General features: G+C 39.9%; 1 protein-coding gene across 3 annotated transcripts in view; it reads right to left on the bottom strand.

The window, feature by feature from the left end:
• LOC139767177 (kelch domain-containing protein 3) overlaps window positions 1-21727 on the bottom strand; it is a 71726-nt gene extending 49999 nt beyond the window's left edge. The window contains exons 1-3 of one of the 3 annotated variants that reach the window (XM_071696231.1): window positions 20346-20469; window positions 8392-8547; window positions 5303-5461 (exon numbers count right to left, since the gene is read on the bottom strand). In XM_071696231.1, coding sequence (XP_071552332.1) covers window positions 5303-5461; window positions 8392-8547; window positions 20346-20454 — 424 coding nt within the window. In that variant the 5' untranslated portion in view covers window positions 20455-20469. Of the gene's footprint in view, window positions 1-5302; window positions 5462-8391; window positions 8548-11297; window positions 11428-20345; window positions 20470-21422 lie in introns of those variants that run through there. The other 2 variants (XM_071696221.1, XM_071696240.1) reach the window with 2 other exon arrangements.
• Between the last annotated feature and the right edge of the window lie 419 nt (window positions 21728-22146).

The raw sequence follows: 22146 nt of genomic DNA on the forward strand, positions 1-22146 counted from the left end.
GAATCAGTGATGGTGCGCAAAAGATGCTTGTGGCATGAGAAGAGTGGGAGGTGGGTTGATTAGAAAGGGTAGTGAGTGGTGGGATGAAGAAGTAAGAGTATTAGTGAAAGAGAAGAGAGAGGCATTTGGACGATTTTTTGCAGGGAAAAAATGAAATTGAGTGGGAGATGTATAAAAGAAAGAGACAGGAGGTCAAGAGAAAGGTGCAAGAGGTGAAAAAAAGGGCAAATGAGAGTTGGGGTGAGAGAGTATCATTAAATTTTAGGGAGAATAAAAAGATGTTTTGGAAGGAGGTAAATAAAGTGCGTAAGACAAGGGAGCAAATGGGAACTTCAGTGAAGGGCGCAAATGGGGAGGTGATAACAAGTAGTGGTGATGTGAGAAGGAGATGGAGTGAGTATTTTGAAGGTTTGTTGAATGTGTTTGATGATAGAGTGGCAGATATAGGGTGTTTTGGTCGAGGTGGTGTGCAAAGTGAGAGGGTTAGGGAAAATGATTTGGTAAACAGAGAAGAGGTAGTGAAAGCTTTGCGGAAGATGAAAGCCGGCAAGGCAGCAGGTTTGGATGGTATTGCAGTGGAATTTATTAAAAAAGGGGGTGACTGTATTGTTGACTGGTTGGTAAGGTTATTTAATGTATGTATGACTCATGGTGAGGTGCCTGAGGATTGGCGGAATGCGTGCATAGTGCCATTGTACAAAGGCAAAGGGGATAAGAGTGAGTGCTCAAATTACAGAGGTATAAGTTTGTTGAGTATTCCTGGTAAATTATATGGGAGGATATTGATTGAGAGGGTGAAGGCATGTACAGAGCATCAGATTGGGGAAGAGCAGTGTGGTTTCAGAAGTGGTAGAGGATGTGTGGATCAGGTGTTTGCTTTGAAGAATGTATGTGAGAAATACTTAGAAAAGCAAATGGATTTGTATGTAGCATTTATGGATCTGGAGAAGGCATATGATAGAGTTGATAGAGATGCTCTGTGGAAGGTATTAAGAATATACGGTGTGGGAGGCAAGTTGTTAGAAGCAGTGAAAAGTTTTTATCGAGGATGTAAGGCATGTGTACGTGTGGGAAGAGAGGAAAGTGATTGGTTCTCAGTGAATGTACGTTTGCGGCAGGGGTGTGTGATGTCTCCATGGTTGTTTAATTTGTTTATGGATGGGGTTGTTAGGGAGGTGAATGCAAGAGTTTTGGAAAGAGGGGCAAGTATGAAGTCTGTTGGGGATGAGAGAGCTTGGGAAGTGAGTCAGTTGTTGTTCGCTGATGATACAGCGCTGGTGGCTGATTCATGTGAGAAACTGCAGAAGCTGGTGACTGAGTTTGGTAAAGTGTGTGAAAGAAGAAAGTTAAGAGTAAATGTGCATAAGAGCAAGGTTATTAGGTACAGTAGGGTTGAGGGTCAAGTCAATTGGTAGGTGAGTTTGAATGGAGAAAAACTGGAGGAAGTGAAGTGTTTTAGATATCTGGGAGTGGATCTGGCAGCGGATGGAACCATGGAAGCGGAAGTGGATCATAGGGTGGGGGAGGGGGCGAAAATTCTGGGAGCCTTGAAGAATGTGTGGAAGTCGAGAACATTATCTCGGAAAGCAAAAATGGGTATGTTTGAAGGAATAGTGGTTCCAACAATGTTGTATGGTTGCGAGGCGTGGGCTATGGATAGAGTTGTGCGCAGGAGGATGGATGTGCTGGAAATGAGATGTTTGAGGACAATGTGTGGTGTGAGGTGGTTTGATCGAGTAAGTAACGTAAGGGTAAGAGAGATGTGTGGAAATAAAAAGAGCGTGGTTGAGAGAGCAGAAGAGGGTGTTTTGAAATGGTTCGGGCACATGGAGAGAATGAGTGAGGAGAGATTGACCAAGAGAATATATGTGTCGGAGGTGGAGGGAACGAGGAGAAGAGGGAGACCAAATTGGAGGTGGAAAGATGGAGTGAAAAAGATTTTGTGTGATCAGGGCCTGAACATGCAGGAGGGTGAAAGGAGGGCAAGGAATAGAGTGAATTGGAGCAATGTGGTATACCGGGGTTGACGTGCTGTCAGTGGATTGAATCAAGGCAAGTGAAGCGTCTGGGGTAAACCATGGAAAGCTGTGTAGGTATGTATATTTGCGTGTGTGGACGTATGTATATACATGTGTATGGGGGTGGGTTGGGCCACTTCTTTCGTCTGTTTCCTTGCGCTACCTCGCAAACGCGGGAGACAGTGACAAAGCAAAAAGAAAAAAAAAAAAAAAATACATTTCAATGTATACATACACATACATAGACATATACATATGTGCACATGTACATACTCATACTTGCTACCGACATCCATTCCCATCACCACCCCACCACACAGGAAACAGCATCCCCACCCCCTTCCAGTGAGTTAGTGCCAGGAACAGACAAAAACAGCCACATTTGTTCACACTCAATCTGTAGCTGTCATGTGTAATGCACTGAAACCACAGCTCCCTTTCCACATCCAGGCTCCACAGACCTTTCCATGGTTTACCCTAGATGCTTCACATGCCCTGATTCAATCCACTGACAGCACATCGACCCTGGTATACCACTTTGTTCCAATTCACTCTATTCCTTGCAAGCCTCTCACCCTCCTGTATGTTCAGGCCTCAATCACTCAAAATCTTTTTCACTCCATCTTTCCACCTCCAATTTGGTCTCCCACTTCTACTTCTTCCCTCCAACTCTGCACATATGTCCTCTCTGTCAATCTTTCCTCACTCATTCTCTCCACGTGTCCAAACCATTTCAACACACCCTCTTCTGCTCTCTCAACCACACTCATTTTATAACCACACATCTCTCTTAACCTTTCATTATTTACTCGATCAAACCAACTCACACCACATATTGTCCTCAAACATTTCATTTCCAACACATCCATCCTCCTCTGCACACCCCTATCCATACCCCATGCCTAGCAACTATATAACATTGATGGAACCACTATTCCCTCAAACATAACCATTTTTGCTCTCCGAGATAATGTTCTCACCTTCCATGCATTCTTTAATACTCCCAGAACCTTCACCCCCCCGTGACTCACTTCCGCTTCCATGGTTCCATTCGCTGCTAAGTCCACTCCCAGATATCTAAAACACTTCACTCCCTCCAGTTTTTCTCCATTCAAACTTACCTCCCAGTAAACTTGTCCCTCAACCCTACTGAACCTAATAACCTTGCTCTTATTCACATTGACTCTCAAATTCCCTCTATCACATACTTTACCAAACTCAGTCACCAACTTCTGCAGTTTCTCACCCAAATCAGCCACAAGTGCTATACCATCAGCGAACAACAACTAACTCACTTCCCAAGCCCTCTCATCCATGACAGACTGCATACTTGTCCCTCTCTCCAAAACTCTTGCATTCACCTCACTAACCATTCCATCAATATTCATATTAAACAACCATGGAGACATCACACACTCCTGCCACAAACCAACATTCTCTGGGCATCAATCACTTTCCTCTCCTCCTACTCATACACATGCCTTACATCCTTGCTAAAAACTTTTCACTGCTTCTAGCAACTTACCTCTCACGCCATATACTCTTAAAACCTTCCACAAAGCATCTCTAGCAACCCTGTCATATGCCTTCTCCACATCCATAAATGCTACATACAAATACATCTGTTTTTCTAAGTATTTCTCACATACATTCTTCAAAGCAAACACCCAATCCACACATCCTCTACCACTTCTGAAACCACACAGCTCTTCCCCAATCTGATGCTCTGTACATGCCTTTACCCCTCTCAATCAATACCCTCCCACATAATTTCCCAGGAATACTCAACATATTTATACCTCTGTAATTGGAACACTCACCTTTATCCCCTTTGCCTTTGTACAATGGTACTATGCATGCATTCTGACAACACTCAGGCACTTCACCATGAACCATACATACACTGAATATCCTTATAAACCATTCAGAAACACAGTCGCCCCCATTTTTAATAAATTCCACTGCAATATCATCCAAACCCACAGCCTTACCAGCTTTCATCTTTTGCAAAGCTTTCACAACCTCTTCTCTATTTATCAAAACATTCTCCTTGCAGAGGTTGGTGACTGAGTTTGGTAAAGTGTGTGAAAGAAGAAAGTCAAGAGTAAATGTGAATAAGAGCAAGGTTACGAGGTTCAGTAGGGTTGAGGGACAAGTAAATTGGAAATGTATGTTTGAATGGAGAAAACCTGGAGGAAGTGAAGTGTTTTAGATATCTGGGAGTGGATTTAGCAGCAGATGGAACCATGGAAGCAGAAGTGAGTCACAGGGTGAAGGAGGGGGCAAAGGTTCTGGGAGCATTGAAGAATGTATGGAAGGTGAAAACGTTATCTCGGAGAGCAAAAATGGGAATGTTTGAAGGAATAGTGGGTAGGTTGGGCCATTCTTTCATCCGTTTCCTTGCGCTACCTCGCTAACCCGGGAGACAGCGACTAAGTATAATAAGTATAATATTTTTTCATACATACTCGCCTTATCCTGAGTTAGCGAGGTAGTGTAAGAACACAGAAGTGAGCCTTAAAGGGAATATCCTCACTTGGCCCATTTCTCTGTTCCTCCATCTGGAAGATTAAAACTGGGAGGGGAAGATTTCCAGCCCCCCCCCCCTCTCCCCTTTTAGTCGCCTTCTATGACATGCAGGGTATACGTGGGAAACATTTTTTCTCCCCTATCCCCATTATGTGTGTATATAAGGGGATGGGCCACTCTTTGTCAGTTTCCTGGCACTACCTCACTGACACAGGATATGGCAACCAAGTATAATAAATATGAATAAATAATATATATTGGGGAGAACTAATTCCACCTTTGTATTCCCAGCATCTCATAGGAGGCAACTAAAGGGGGTGGGAGTGGGGGGCTGGAAACCCTCCCCTTCTTGTATCTCAATTTCCAAATGCGACAACAAAAGGAGCCTGGCAGGAAGTATTGGCAGGATGTCTGACCACTATCTTGTGAAGGTGAGGGTGAAGGTTTGTAGAGGTTTTTGAAAGATGAAACAATGTCAGGGAGAAAAGAGTAATTGAGATTGGAAAGAAGACCTGTGTGAAGAAAGCATGGCGTGAAACCAAGTTTCCTTGATCACCAAAAATCTTCTGATGATCTCTCTAAGGCTATATCATATGTATTCATGTCAGCACATTCTTTGGCAGTTCCATCCCAATATCATCTTACACGTATGAAATGCTCATTATCAAATGTTTTAACTTTTTACCCTTTTCTCATAAACATAATTCACACTTCTCAGCTGCATAAGAAGCAACAAAAAAATTATGTTTACTTACTTGTGTCAAAACAATACAGTATATTACAAGCTGTATTGTCATTTCGTCCTCCCCACACATATACTAAATGACCAAATGCTACAGCTGTATGACCATATCTCTGGAATGGTACAGTCTTCCGGTCTTGCCGAATTTCAATAGCTTTCCATCTGTATGTTACTGAAAAGAAAAATAATTGAAAATTATAATAGAATTATCACGCTTATCATCGTTAGATTCTTTGACAAAAGGCTTTAGATTTAGAATAAACAAATGCCAACTATAAAATTTTCATATTCAGCATTGCAACTAAGAATCACAGAGGGACTGCTACCTGGTTATATGTAAGATTAGTGGTGGTATCACAGTGGGTGTCTGCAGTGTCTGTCATGTTCCAGGATGCTGTTTTTTCTCTTTGCTTCACCTACATATAGGTTCTTAGTATCTAATCATAAACACACTTAGTATCTAATCATAAACACACACTCTCTCCATCTTCTACATAATACTTGACATATAACACAAAACTCATTAATTCCCTTCTCGAGTTTTTCCTCATTTTATACACTAAAAAATCCTGGATGTATACTAATTCCATGAATCTATCACAAGCATGTCTCACACCCTTCTGCATGTTAAGGTCCTAAGGACTCAAAACATCTTTTATTTCATCCTTCCATCTCCTAACTAGTTTCCCCCTCCTCCTTGTCCCTTCCACTTTTGGCACATACACTTTCTCAGTCAACCACCTCTTACTCATTCTCTCCACATGACCAAACCATTGCAGCATACCATACTCTTCTTATTACTACATCTCTCTCTAACCTTATCACTTCTTTTTCAACCTCCTCAAACCACACATTTCTAACACATTCACCCTTTTCTGTAGTATCTCTCTCACACTCATTCTTCCTGGGAACTTCCATCATGTAGGTAGCCACACTTACCTCCACCTGTCCTAACATACCTCCCTTGCATACACCATTCTATGCATTCTTCCACATTTCTCTCTCTCCAGTCCTCATCCACTCTATTTCCCCATGTTATGGGTGGTCTTCCTCCCGCATCAACCCCTTTAACTGTCCTATCATACACTTTCCTTGGAAACTCTCCCTCTTGCATTCTTTCTACATACCCAAACCACCTCAAATTATTGTGTTTCACCCACCTGACCACTCCAAAATTCATACCCTTTGCATTCCCTGCCATACCAAATCTCTCATACACAGCCTAATCTCTTCCTTCATTACATTTACTCATACCACACTCTCCTCTCAAACAACTAATTTCCACAACCTAGATTCTTGAGCTCTGTGATTCACTCCATGTACATGTTTCAGCTATATAGGTCAGGGTATGGAGGACTGTGCTGTCCCTTAATCGTTTCTTCACTACCATACTTAACACTTCTAACCTTAATTATTGTATTAAGGGACCCAATGACTCTTCTACCCTTTACTGCTCTCTCCCACATCTCTTCTTCCATACCATAAAACTTACCCAAGATATCTCTTGTCACCTCTTCCACTCTTTCTCCTCCATATATATATAACAACCTCTTGTCACCTCTTCCACTCTTTCTCAGCCATATATATAACACAGTTTAGTGCACATTCTTGTTCACTCTGGGTTTTGCAAAATCTATACTTTCACTCTATTTCATTTCAAACACATTACTTTCACTTGCATTTAATTGTCTACGCTTAAACACACCAAAAACACACAACCTTTTGCAACTCTCAGTAGAAAATATCATCTGCAAACAGCCTTGTCACCAGCAACCATACATCACCACCTCATTCCATCTCTGCACCCTCTTTCCCTAATTTTGCTTTGATCTCTCTTATCACTCCCTCCATATGTATGTTAAAAACCCATGCCAAGAAATGGCAGCTATATCACTCCAGGAGGAGAGGTATGGTTGAAGATAGGTAATACCAAGAGAGTGAGTTAAGCAGAAGGCTTTTGATTCCACTCAAGGGTAGAAAGCAGCAAAACTAAAGCCAACCAGGGGATGCAAAGAAAATCCTATACCATGGCAAATGAAACCCATGTGGATATGGTACACCCAAAAAAGAACATTAATTCTGACAACTGTATTACATCCCAAGCTCTTGGGAAAGAGTTTCGTGAGGCTCACTATGAGGGGAGTCCAGGACAGAATAGAAGTTAAGGTTATGCCCATGTATATTTTACTGTATGGTTGAATTGTAGTATTCTGAAATTCAACTGCAGGAAAGGAGAGAAATTTAGAGTGCATTTCTGCACAGATGAATTTAACCAGTTTGCTATTTCTATCCTTTTTTTTAAAAAGTCTTAATTTTCTGAACTCCAACAAACTGAAAGGTATTTCTGAAACATCAATTTTGTATCTTATACTGAAAAAGAAAATTAATGATTTCCTGGAGCATACTGTTTCACACATAGTACACATACCAAAATTCCTGTGACAACTAAATACTTAAATTTGTGTGGTAAAACATAAAGATGGGGCCACACCAAACACAAATACTGTTTGTAATATGTACCTCGCAAACGCGGGAGACAGCGGCAAAAAAAAAAAAAAAAAAAAAAAAATATGTACTGGTTACTGTTATCATGTGCTGAAATCATGTCCATACCAATAGAACAGCATTAGGAACATTGTTGTAAACATTCTGGACAAAAGCTAACAAATGAGTTTGCAGCAATGTTAAATGCAAGCATGTCTACACCAAAGCAACAACATTCGGAACAATATTGTCAAAAGTCTGGACCAAAGATGACCAGAGTTGCCAACAATAATCTCATCATCGAGAGAGAGTTATATGGTACCAACACGATTACAATTAAATGGAGACATGTTCCTGAATGTGCCACAACAATGCTGATAATGTAGCCAACATGATACCAACATTGTTTGCAATGAATCCAAAACAATGCAACAATTTTGGTAACATCATCAGTAATCTTGTGGAATATCAATACCATCATCAGTCTACACAAGCTGTTGTCTACATTCCTTCCATCCATCTTTCCAACGATGTTACGTTGATGTGGCCCCCATCTTTACATGTCTGAGTTATTGCGAAAAAAAATGTCTGAGACTCAAATTCTTTCATAACACTTACCTGTGTCTAACACATGTACATCCATGTTTCGTAAAGCTCGATAGTTTTCACCTGTACAATAGCCCCCAAAAGAGTATATTTTTTCTCCTACAGGAACGGCAGCATGATTAACACGCTGTGGGCCACCTTCCAGCTCCACCGTCCACAGCATGGTGCCTGGAGTATCAAACACCATATAAAAAGTTGTGCAGGTATATGTTTCTTAGCATGCAATGTAAAAATTGTAGCTTATCAAAAAGCTGATATTACAAAGATCAATTTAATGTTAAAGAGAGAACAGTTATCAAAATCATCTATAAGTTTTTCTAAACTTTTAGGTAGCAGAATTAATTTTCTGCTGCATTTCCAAGGAGTGCAATTTCTCAAGAAAAAAGACAAAATGTTTGCGATCCTATTTTACTACTTTTTTATCATGGCAAAATCATAAAGTTTCCACATCTAACATTAATATCTCTTAAAAATAACTTCTAACAAGGAAAAAAAATAAAAACAATTGAGATACTAGCAATAATATTGTATAGAGGCATGGGGTACATCTATCTATTAATATCTCTGACACCTTTTCAAAAGGGTGGCCATGGCAACAGATTCTCCATAACTAAAGAACTCCATCTAAGCTTCTTAGCCTTTAGTGCCTCACCCTTAACAGGGAGTGGCAGAGGGCAAGTCTAGCACAGTGTTTGCAAAGGCTCCTAACTAATATTCCTAATGACTAGTATCTAATGCTCCTACCTACTACTTTTACCTAATGTTTCTACCTAATAATCCTGCCTAAATGTTCCTACTTCTATCTACTGCTCCTATCATTTTGCTAAAAGGCAGGGCTAGCGCATAGTGCACACTGCAGGAAAATCTAGAGTTATGAAGAATGAGCTGCATGAATTGAGTGTTGTCAAATGTTACATATGACAAGGAGAGACTGTACATTTAACAGAATACCAGTAGTTCATGTGTTAGTGAGACAGAAAGAAAAGATAGCTACCTGGGTCAGAGGAGTGCAATTTGATAACCACTGAAACTCTCACATCCATATATTTTTCATTCAGGATTTGCAGGTTTTCAGAGGTATATATGAGGTCAACTGTTGTCTACTCAAGTCTTTCAGTAAAACTTAGCTTAGTGTTGTCTTTATGTACTGTGTCTTGAATATCACTCAGTTCTTTGCCAGTGAACTTTTTCAAGAAAAGTATCCTTTTATATGTTCTGACTATCATTCACTTAAAACCCCATACCTTTCATCCTTTTATTGACATCACTTTTCCAAAGTAATCCAAATAAAAGTCTGTCCACATATATGTACAAAACAGAAACCTGGCTTATGCACAAGTTCAATATTCTAACTATGTGAAAATGACCAAAGTCAGACATTATAAAACAGCTTTAAATGTAAATACTGCCATTTGACATGCCTAAATTTGCAGATGTAACTTCATCTGAATATTCCCATATATAGTTGCAAAACACCCTTTCCTCATGGCCTAGAAAGGAGACAATATACAAAGAATAAGAGGCTATAAAATCACCACATTTAATAGCCCCATTAGTTTCCTAAATATTCCTCCCTCTTTTATTACATCTTTATGCCTCATTTCAGGTATACAGATAACTTCAGTAAAACGAACAGTAAAATCAATGATGCAATTTTACTTTTAAATGAAATTACGACTGCTTGTAGTAACTTTCAGATGATGAACAAGAATATTTTTATATGACTCAGATGAAGAATGCAAATGTAAATAGTTTTCACTAAGTAATCAATATCTGTGCACTTTTTCTTTCTTTTTGCAGATGCTCACGGCAAACTTATTCTGAGGCAGGCCATGTTATAGGTTACTCATGACCCTGAAATGTAAGTTAGTTGAAGCTTTCATAACACAACTAACTCATTATATATACACAGCTGTTTGCTGTTGACTGCAGTCATGTCTTTGGTATGTGTGTCTAGAGACTTAGTGTTATCAAAAAGTATCACAGTCTACATTGTCCATGACTTACAAAAACCCTTTGCTGAAGATCATCTAAAAACCTACTGGAAATCAAAACATGGGAGTTACTCTTCTTAAAATGGCTTATCCAGATGCAGAAGGATGTGTTTGTGGCATTTAAGGATCTGAAGATAGTGTGCAATAGGAATGACAAATACACTTTGAGGAAGTTGTTACAGACAAATGATGCGGGAGGAAAGCTCCAAGAAGCAGTGAGGAGTTATTATCAAGATAAAAAGGTGTGTGACAATAGGAAGATGGGGGTGAGTGGTTCTACGTGAAAATGAGTCTTTGGTAGGTTAGGGAGTTTCTAATGTCACCATGCCTGTTTAACCTGTTTATGAATGGGGTGGTAAAGAAAGTAAATGCAAGAGAGAGAGAGAGAGAGAGAGAGAGAGAGAGAGAGAGAGAGAGAGAGAGAGAGAGAGAGAGAGAGAGAGAGGGGGGGGGGTGTGTATACAATCTGTATGGGGTCGGGGTCCAGGTGACAGATCAAAGTGAAAATCTGCTGATGCTGTTTTCTGAGTCTGGGAGTGTCCGAAAGGAGTAAGTTGAGAGTACATGAATAAAAGAAAGGTTATCAAGTTTAGCACAGGAGAGAGAGAGAGACTAGCTGGAGTGTGAGACTAAACTGATAGAACCTAGAGAAAGTGGAGTATCTTAAGTAAAGAGTGAATATGGCACTGAATGGAACCTTGGGAGCTGAAGTGAGCCAGAGGGTGGTTACCTACAAGTACCTGTTACAAGATTTTGTTATGATGGCGAAGATAGCATGAAACACTCAGCACAAAACTTGTTTGTTGGATGTTGCTGTCGCCCTCGATTGCTAACACTCCACTCATTCATGTACCTAGTATTTTTTTTCCCCAATAGCTACTCCCCTGAAATAACTGTCAATTTATAACACATCTGGTATCTTACCTAGTAAATGCTTTGTTAAATCCTTTGGGGGACTATGCCCCCAAAGCCCATGCTAGGCTCAGGCTGCTGGAATGGGTCATTGGTCTACCAAGCAGTTGGAAGCCACATCCCTCAGGCCTACATGGGCCCTACAGCCTTAATGTGAAGATGAGAAAGTCCTGAAGATGATCATTCATATCATTCCCATGGCTGTCATAAGAATCAGTGTTGTAAAGATGAGGAGGCAGTGAAGATGTCCTCTCTCTTGACACTTACAGGTCAGAAATAAAACCTTTGAAGTAAACTAAAGACTATAATCTATTACACTTTGCAGGCACTTGTCCAATGCACACTCAAACTTCTCTACCATGCTGTTTCCGAAGGTATGTGGCAAGGTGTTTTCTCTTTTTATGTATTTATTTATACATTTATTTTGCTTTGTCGCTGTCTCCCGCGTTTGCGAGGTAGCGCAAGGAGACAGACGAAAGAAATGGCCCAACCCACCCCCATACACATGTATATACATACACGTCCACACACGCAAATATACATACCTACACATCTCAATGTACATATATATATACACACAGACACATACGTATATACCCATGCACACAATTCACACTGTCTGCCTTTATTCATTCCCATCGCCACCTCGCCACACATGGAATACCATCCCCCTCCCCCCTCATGTGTGCGAGGTAGCGCTAGGAAAAGACAACAAAGGCCCCATTCATTCACACTCAGTCTCTAGATGTCATGCAATAATGGCCGAAACCACAGCTCCCTTTCCACATCCAGGCCCCACACAACTTTCCATGGTTTACCCCAGACGCTTCACATGCCCTGATTCAATCCACTGACAGCACATCAACCCCGGTATACCACATCGATCCAATTCACTCTATTCCTTGCCCGCCTTTCACCCTCCTGCATGCTCAGGCCCCGATCACTCAAAACCTCTTTCACTCCATCTTTCCACCTACCATTTGGTCTCCCACTTCTCCTCGTTCCCTCCACCTCCGACACATATATCCTCTTGGTCAATCTTTCCTCACTCATTCTCTCCATGTGCCCGAACCATTTCAAAACACCCTCTTCTGCTCTCTCAACCACGCTCTTTTTATTTCCACACATCCCTCTTACCCTTACGTTACTTACTCGATCAAACCACCTCACACCACATATTGTCCTCAAACATCTCATTTCCAGCACATCCACCCTCCTGCGCACAACTCTATCCATAGCCCACACCTCGCAACCATACATTGTTGGAACCACTATTCCTTCAAACATACCCACTTTTGCTTTCCGAGATAATGTTCTCGACTTCCACACATTCTTCAAGGCTTCCAGGATTTTCGCCCCCTCCCCCACCCTATGATTCACTTCTGCTTCCATGGTTCCATCCGCTGCCAGATCCATTCCCAGATATCTAAAACACTTTACTTCCTCCAGTTTTTCTCCATTCAAACTTACCTCCCTGGATAGATTTGTGCGGAGGAGGGTGGATGTGCTGGAAATGAGATGTTTGAGGACAATATGTGGTGTGAGGTGGTTTGATCGAGTAAGTAATGAAAGGGTAAGAGAAATGTGTGGTAATAAAAGGAGTGTGGTTGAGAGAGCAGAAGGGGGTGTTTTGAAATGGTTTGGTCACATGGAGAGAATGAGTGAGGAAAGGTTGACAAAGAGGATACATGTGTCAGAGGTGAAGTGAATGAGAAGTGGGAAACCAAATTGGAGGTGGAAAGATGGAACGAAAAAGATTTGGAGTGATTGGGGCCTGAACATGCAGGAGGGTGAAAGGTGTGCAAGGAATAGAGTGCATTGGAACAATGTGGTATACCGGGGTCGACGTGCTGTCAATGGATTGAACCAGGGAACGTGAGGTGTCTGGGGTTGACCATGGAAAGTTCTGTGGGGCCTGCATGTGGAGAGGGAGCTGTGGTTTCGGTGCATTATTGCATGACAGCTAGAGACTGAGTGTGAACGAATGTGGCCTTTGTTGTCTTTTCCTAGTGCTACCTCGCACACATGCGGGGGGGGAGGGGGTTATTTCATGTGTGGCGGGGGTGGTGACGGGAATGAATAAGGGCAGACAGTATGAATTATGTGCATGTGTATATATGTATATGTCTGTGTGTGTATATATGTATACATCGAGATGTATAGGTATGTATATGTGCATGTGTGGACGTGTATGTATATACATGTGTATGTGGGTGGGTTGGGCCATTCTTTCATCTGTTTCCTTGCGCTACTTAGCTAACATGGGAGACAGCGACAAAGTATAATAAATAAATATATAAAAGGTATTTCCTGCCTGTCTTCACTTAAAACAAGTATATTTAGGACTAGGTTTCCAAGTTATTGCACTTCCTTTGAATAAAGGAATGGTTCACCTCACATATAACAAGCTTGCAGCAATTATGGGCAGTGATGAAAGCTGAATGGGAGCCAGAGGAAGAAGAGTTTTCCAAGCCTGATATGCCTGATCCCTTGTCTAAATGGCCTCAGAACAAGAACAGTTGAACCATGGATTGGATGAAGAGGTTGTCTTGGAGGAAGAGGAGATAAATGCTTCCATTCCTGCAAGAATAACCTTTGCTCTGCATCTGGCAGAGACAGAAGCATCACCAAATACGAGATAGTAATTCACCCACGGAAAGTCAGAAAAGAAATTATGTAAGTCATCCCAATCAGCTTTGTTCAGGTGCCACTATTTATGTTTAGAAGGGGCTGTTGGAGAGAAGGTCAGTTAGGGTGTGAGTTTAAATGGAGAAAAATTAGATGGAGTGAGTGTTTTCAATATCTGGAAGTGGGTATGGCAGCGAAAGGAACCATGGAAGTAGAAGTGAGCCATATGGTGTGTGAGGGGGTGAAGGCTTTGAGAGCACTCAATGTGTAGAAAGGGAGATCGCTATTTAGGAAGGCAAGAATGGTTACTAGGTGTGAAGGAATAGCAGTCCAAACAATATCATATGGATGTGAGGCATGGGATATAGGTAAGGTTGTGCAGAGGAAGATGGATGTGTTGGAAATGAAATGCTTGAGGAGATGAGGTAGGAGGTGGTTTGACTGAGTAAATAATGAAAGGGTAAGAGAGAGGTGTGGAAATAAAAAGAGTGTAGTTGAGAGAGCTGATGAGGGTGTGCTGAAATGGTTTGGAAATATGGAGAGGATGAGTGAGGAAAGGTTGACAAAGAAAGTATGTGTCTAAATTGGAGGGAACAAGGAGAATGGGGAGACCTAAACAGAGATGGAAGGATGGAGTGAAAAAGATTTTGATAAATCAGGGTCTGAACATGCAGGAGGGTGAAATGGCAACATTTTGGTTCCCCTTTATGAATCTGGTATTGTGTGCTATCTTGGGTATATTTGCTATGCTAAGTTGGTCTCTGCTCTGTCTAAGTATAGCATATGGTTTATCTATTCTTCCTTTAGTCTTTTTCAGAAATATCGTTTGGATTCCACCTGGTCCTTGTGTTGAGTTCTCTTTTAGTTGGTCATATGCTTCTCCTTTTGTCATGCTTCTATATAAGTATGGTAAATGTTAATCAAAGTCATTAAATATCATAATGTCAGCTTCTTCATTCTCTCTTGTGCTTAGTACTGACTTATGTTGGATGATTAACATTTCGCAGTTTTTTTTTGTTTTTTTCATACTATTCGCTATTTCCCGCATTTGCGAGGTAGAGTTAAGAACAGAGAACCAGGCCTTTGAAGGAATATCCTCACCTGGCCCCCTTCTTTGTTCTTTCTTTTGGAGGAAAAAAAAAAAAAAATGAGATGGGAGGATTTCCAGCCCCCCGCTCCCTTCCCTTCTAGTCGCCTTCTACGACATGCAGGGAATACGTGGGAAGTATTCTTTCTCCCTCTCCCCAGGGATTTGTTCGCAGTTTTTCCTTTAGATAAAAGTCCCCTTCTCCAAAAGATCCAATCTATGATTTTTATTCACTTCTTTGTTCTTGAATGCATATACCACTTTTGGATTTATATTCATGATTTGAATTTTTTTCTTCATTTGATGTTAGTACTTTTCTGTGTGTTAATTTTTTCACTGTCAGCTTTTTTTGTTTTTTCTTCAAAAAGTTCCCCCTTTTCTCTTCTTGTTGCATACCTAAGATTTTTCTTTCATTCCATTCTACTCATCCATTGCTTTCTATCTTTTCTCTTTTTATTATAATTATTTCTTTTGTGAAGCACCAATTCTATAAACTGCTTTATGCTCATAAGGAAATACTTATATATTAAGAAATTCATTCCAGTTTATTCTCTATAAAGCTATTTGCAATGTCTCATTCAATACTGCCCAAGTTAAAACTGAAGTAGTCCCTAATCAATCTGTTTTCTGTTAACACTCACTCTTTTTTTATCTATTCCTACAACATGCAGACACTTCTAAAGATACTCATTTTGGATAATTCAGTGACTGTGACTAGCGCTGCATCATTTGTAAATATCAAATCAATGATGTGATTATCTGTTCTTGGTCTATGAATATCTAGAATTCAATTAAATACCTTTATCCTCCTTGCCTTTATATCATGGCATCATATATACATTCTGCCAATCCTTATGCACCTTACAATGATCAATACATACAATGAAAATCCAAACTAAACAATCAACATCAGAGTCTCCCCCTTTCTTAATACATCCAACTGCACTATCATCCACTCCAGCTGCCTTGCTACATTTCATCTTACATAAGACTCTCACCACCCTACATGTGCCACCCTATCGAGAAAGAAAAAAAAAAAAAAAATCAAGTCCCTCAAAATACTCACTCCATCTCCTCCTCACTTCATAACCACCTGTTACTACTTCCCCATTTGTTCCCTTTACCAATGTTCTCTGTTTCTACACATTATCAACTTCATTCCAAAACATCATATTCTCCTTCCCTGTATCACCCATATACTTCTCTTCACTCTTTCAGTAGCAACTTCACTACTTCATCCCATCACTCACAAACATTTCTAACCTGTCCACCTCCTATCTTATGCTTGCCACATACTTCTCTCACACATGCCAGAACTGCTTTCCTACCTAATATTACTCATGCAATCCCCTAGTTTCACTTACTGTCACCTTTTGCCATTCCACACTTAATCTCTCCTGGTATTTCTTCACACAAGGCTCTTTTCCAAGCTCACTTACTCTCACCATTCTCCTATCCCCATCGAGTTTTCTCTTTTCCAAAAACCTCTACAAATCTTCAACCTTACCTCCACAACATAATGATCTATCATCCCACCAGCTGTGACTCTGAGCATATTCACATCCAAAATTCTCTCTTTTATATACCTATCAATTAATATGTAATCCAATAACGCCTGCTGACCATCTTTCCTACTCACGTAAGTATGCTTGTGTGTCCCTCTTTTTAAGCCAGGTATTCCTAATCACCAGTCCTTTTTCATCACACAACTCCACAAGCTGTTCATCAATGCCATTCACATTACTATATACCCAATGCCCCCTAATCATATTCTTATCTGCCACATTGCTCACCACATTTGAATCACCCAACACCTTGCATAAAACTGCTGACTTACTAACTCACCTATTCCTAAAACATGCCTCTCATAGTCTTTATTCTCATGCTAGGTGCATTATCACTAAAAATCACCCATCTCTTGAAATCCACTTTCATTTCTACCCACATCAGTCTAGAGCTCACTTTATCATACCCTTTAGCACACTCCCACAACTTCCACCTCAGCAGTAGTGCTAACCCTTCCCATTTCTTGTCCTCTCACTAATCCCTGACCTTTTTCCTTTTGTTTCACTCAGAGCCAGAGCATCCAGGTTTCAGTCCTCAAACATACTACTTTTCTCTCCTTTCTTCTCATGTCGGTGGCATTCACATACAATTAAACACATAAGTCTAAGTCTTCAAGGAGGATGAGCACTCCCTGCCTAGCTCCATCTTCTGTTCCACCTTTTAGAAACTGAAATACGAGAAGGGGAGGGTTTCTAGCCACCACTCACACTCCCTTCAGTCACTTCTATGACATGCAGGGAATACGGAGGTAGAATTCTTTGTCATCTACCCCAGGTATGAGAACGGTGGCAGCCAAATTAAGAATTGTACTATTTCTAAGGTAATTATATACTTTCCTTGGTCCACTTTTTCCTTTCATTATCTTTTTTAATGACTTCACAGGAATACTGATTTGAAGCTAGAAATAAAAAAAATATGTGAAGAATGATTTTGTTCATGTTCTTCTGTTAATAAACATCAAGTAAAATTTCAATTTAAGTACCACACACAAACTATATCGTTATAAAGTGGTTGTATAAGTTGATAGTTGGGAGGGTTGCATTCATCAGGCACAATATACTAAGGGTTATTACACACCAAAACAGATGAAGCATTTCTACTAGTCAATTTTTTATTATTTCATTTATTTTATTTTGCTTTGTCGCTGTCTCCCGCGTTGGCGAGGTAGCACAAGGACACAGACGAAAGAAATGGCCCAACCCACCCCCATACACATGTATATACATACACGTCCATACGAGTCAATAGATCCTAGAATATCTAACCTAACATCATCAAGGAGCTGAGATTTACCTTACTGTATACTGATGATCTTGTAATTTTATTACATACCGTCATATGAACTCTGTGAATTGAAACATGTCTGTGTGTTTGACTACTGAGAAACTCACATGATGGCCCAGAAACTGCATGTAATCAAAGTACCAAAAAATTTAATAATTTTCAAATAATATTGAAAATAAACACTGGCTGGAACAAAAAGTTAGGAGAGATTTTCAAAGTTCCATTAATTTGCAATTTGTTTTACCAAAGTACAGTACTTATAAATCAATTAACCCCACAATCTCCCTGATCTTTGATAGAGCCTTCCCTCACTATCAACTTTTAACCATGAGATAGAAAATATTATCCAAGTCATTCTTGATAAAGCAGGAGTAGCTGTTCTATGTTCTAAACTCCACACTGTTACTAGCTGAGTGATGTTTTCACTCAGTGTTATGCTAAGATAATGAAGTAGCAGTTGCCAAACATGAATATGAGCATTATATTTCAGTGAAAACAAGTTCATATTCAATGCATATAAAATTTGGTAAAAATAGATAAAAAAAATATTCCCAAGCAGTCAAGATTAATCTTAAAGTTCAATATTCTAGTAGTAAAATACCAGTCACATCCATACTGAGTAATGCATAAGCGGTTCTGAATGTCGAGAGATCACACAGCATACTGCCATATGTCCCAGCAGCAGAATTAAATGTTGGTATATTTCTACTACAATTTTTGGCTAACAGATGAGCATTTTGTTGGTTCTGCTGATGTTTTATACAGTTTGCATGTGTGTTATCGTACGAATGTTTAATACCATAATTTCCCAACAAATGTAACCCTCTCTTCTTTAGCCTAAATTAATACCATTCAGTAAAATATAATGCTTAAATTCATATCCCACAACTGTTCATGTATTCTCTACACATTGAACTAGCAGTGAAGAACAAAATAACTTTATATCCAAAACTAATAATGGTCAAGATAAATTAGACTTTTACCATACCAGTTTAGGGTCACTTCTCTATTCCCTTTGGAATATGATTCAAACCATTAATGTAATAGTAACCTAGTTTTTATAAAACAGAGTAAGTGATGCAATGTGAATGAGACCTTTCATCTTAATCTACGAGAAATAATGCAGCAGTGAAGTCTGGGAAATGGAAAAACCTCCTTAGCAAACAGAACTTACCATATTTGAAAACAAAACTTAAAATTATGGTAGTTTACTTCCAATCATATTGTGCATGATCATGCAGCAAACACAAACAGCTTTTTAGTTAATTTTAAAAACTTTACTTTCTCAAGAAAGGTGGTAGGAAACAAATGCTCTGAATCATACACATAGTGACCAACAAAAATTTTCATATTCATCAAAAACCGAATATCATGTTATATTTTGATTACAGAAAACTTCATGATATAACGGCTCAAAGAGGAAATAAGTATAAATTTATACTTAAAAGTGCTGTTCTCAGTGACATATCTGCATGTAAACATTGTACAAAGTACATGAAATTTTCCAAATAGTCTCAAAGGTTTTCATAATACTGTTGATCTCTAAAAATGTTTCACGTAGTTTTACAATAATTTACCCCACAATTTCCCTCACCTTCATAATCCTCACCATTATTGCATTATTTACAAAAGAAATTACTTGATCACACTGCAGTTCTATTCTGCTGACAATATATTACCACTGCAAAACAATATCACTCATATTCAATGGGTAAAAGTGTACCATCCTAAAAGTGGTACTTGAACTCATTTTCTCCTCATAAACGTCATTCTGATCAATCATCTTTTAAAATTCTCACAAAAATGAGTTTTTAATCACTATTTCTTTATACCCAGTGCATACAAACCTGCAAAACTTCACATTTTTACCTGTCTTACTATTTAAATGACCATTCTTGCAATTACCTAAACTTTCTCGAGTCTGGCAAAATGAGCAGAGAGGTCTTCCTGCCTCCACTGAGATGTCTCTGCAATTCTTTTTTTTAATTTAAATCTCAAACTTATAAAGTGGCCCCACTTAACTTCACATTTACCATTTCTACTTTAACGTCATTTACTTCACACACAATATATTGTGGCCAACTCTCCTAACAAATACAGTGTTCTAATCTATCTATTGATCATTTTACAGATGATATGATCAATAATGCTGTCTGGTCTTTAAATGCATTAGGGATGTGAAAGACACGAGATGATGTGTCTGGAAGGCTGTTTATCACTGCCTCTTATGTATGTCGCCAGTTACAGCTGGTAATACTATAATTTTGGCATATCCTCGTAAAGTGGATGGAGGTCCTTTTCTCTTCAGAAATAAACTTTTAAAATCTGAATTCTTGATACTGACTTATGCAGAGCACTGGAGCGAGTCAAGCTCCTGACCTTGTGTCACCTTACACCATAAATTTGACGTCTCCTTTCCTTCCTGGTCACATGGCCCCACCATGCACTCCACACCGACACATATCGTAACAGGAAGGTTTAAATAGTGTAGTTACCGAGATGACGCAACCCTCTGGTGTAGTGCCTCTCAGGCGGCAGGCCAGACTGTGTGTTGTGGTGGTGCGGGCTGTCCACCCGAGCCAACACCGACCCTCCCCCAACCATTACTGCCAAATTTCGAGAATGTCACTAGACTTTTGACTTACTTAAAAAAACATGCTGCAAGAAAATACTACCAGGATCTCGGCACATATCGATACAAAGATCATCAGACACAGAATAATATAACAATATTGAAATACCACGCGATCATTTTCTTGAATAAAATGGAAAAAAGTTCAATGTCAACTGCTTCCCATTCTTCCTTCTTCGCTACAATATTTATAGCATAAATTTTGCTTTCTCTTTACATTCACAATGTTTTGTTGGACAACCGTTGTTAGAATCAAGTGCTACTATATTCAGCTCATCCTCTGATACTTCACAGAAGCACAACATTGTCATATAACTAAGTTACGACTTATTTAACTCGATGACTGACAGAGGGTTACAAAGACACGTGTCTTAAGCTACAGCTGATAATACTGCACTGAAGGCATCTCATATCAATATGTTATTTTGATATGCATAAGGACATGACAAGACTTACATCAACGCCTACTGCCTAATGTTACAGGAATACGAAAAGAGATAATGCAGACCCCTCCCGTGCTAATGCACTTTTTTTTTTTTTTTTATCTATATCCATTTTACTTGGTTAGGGAAGAGGAAAAATGGGTCGGGGAAAGGATAGTTCGAAATGACGGAGAATACTGAAGTGTGTGCAGGACTATGGTGCAAATCATTTAATGCTGTTGGTGATTATTTGAAAGCGTGATTTGTGGTGCCTTATTTATAGTCCTCGGTAGACTGGGAGTGTGTATATGCAGTAATGTTGTACCTTTGTTGGTATGTATGTACGATATCAACTAAGCTAAGCGACACTGCACCGAGGGAGTCATTCCTTGATCGGGATCGCCAATTTTTTCCTAAACGTGATGGATCCTAAACCCCGAAACATAGATTTTCCCTGATTCTAACCTACATAGTACCTTTTTTCCAGAATATCAATGCCTTAGACTATGGATTCCTACCTGGTCTCGGTGCTGCTGTAGGAGGAGACTGTTGCTGAGGTCCTATGAATGAACAGCAAGAAGTTGAGGCTGACGAGGTCCTTTGGCTGTACTTCAGGAAAGAGGTGTTCCTATGGTCCTGTGCTTGTGTTACAAGCGTATGAAGGCGTTGCAGAAGTCCCATGATCCTGCTGCAAAAGGGAAGAGGCATTGTCGAGGTCCTTGGTTGTACTGCAGGAATGAAGGGACGCTGCTGAGGTCCTTAGATGTGCTATAGAAGGATATAAGCGTGGACGAGGTACTGTGCTTGTGCTAGAGGAGGATGGAGGCGTTGCCGAGCTTGGAGCTGTTAAAGGAGGGACGAGGTTTCCCGTGGTCCCGTAGCGCTGACGTTAGGAGGAGGAAGCATTTATCGGGTCCTGTGATGCTGCTGTAGAGGGAGGCGGGGGTCAAACGTGGTCAAGCCACCAATGAGAGATGGTAGAAGAAAACGTTTCCAAACAGATGTGTGTTCTCTAGCTATGTTCATGTTTATTACAGTTATCCATACACGTTTTCTATAAGCAAGCAGCTATAGTTATTAGACCAACAAAAATGCAAGCGACCTTTTTCTTTGAAAATATAATGTAAAAAGTGAGATTGGTCTCTCTCTCTCTCCTCCGAAATATTTAGCCTCTGTAAAACGCACAGACTGATAAAAAAAAATCATAATGGCAGCGGTGAAAACATCATCAGTCATCACAGT

The sequence above is a fragment of the Panulirus ornatus genome, chromosome 4 (assembly GCF_036320965.1).
Source record: "Panulirus ornatus isolate Po-2019 chromosome 4, ASM3632096v1, whole genome shotgun sequence".
NCBI lineage: Eukaryota > Metazoa > Arthropoda > Malacostraca > Decapoda > Palinuridae > Panulirus > Panulirus ornatus.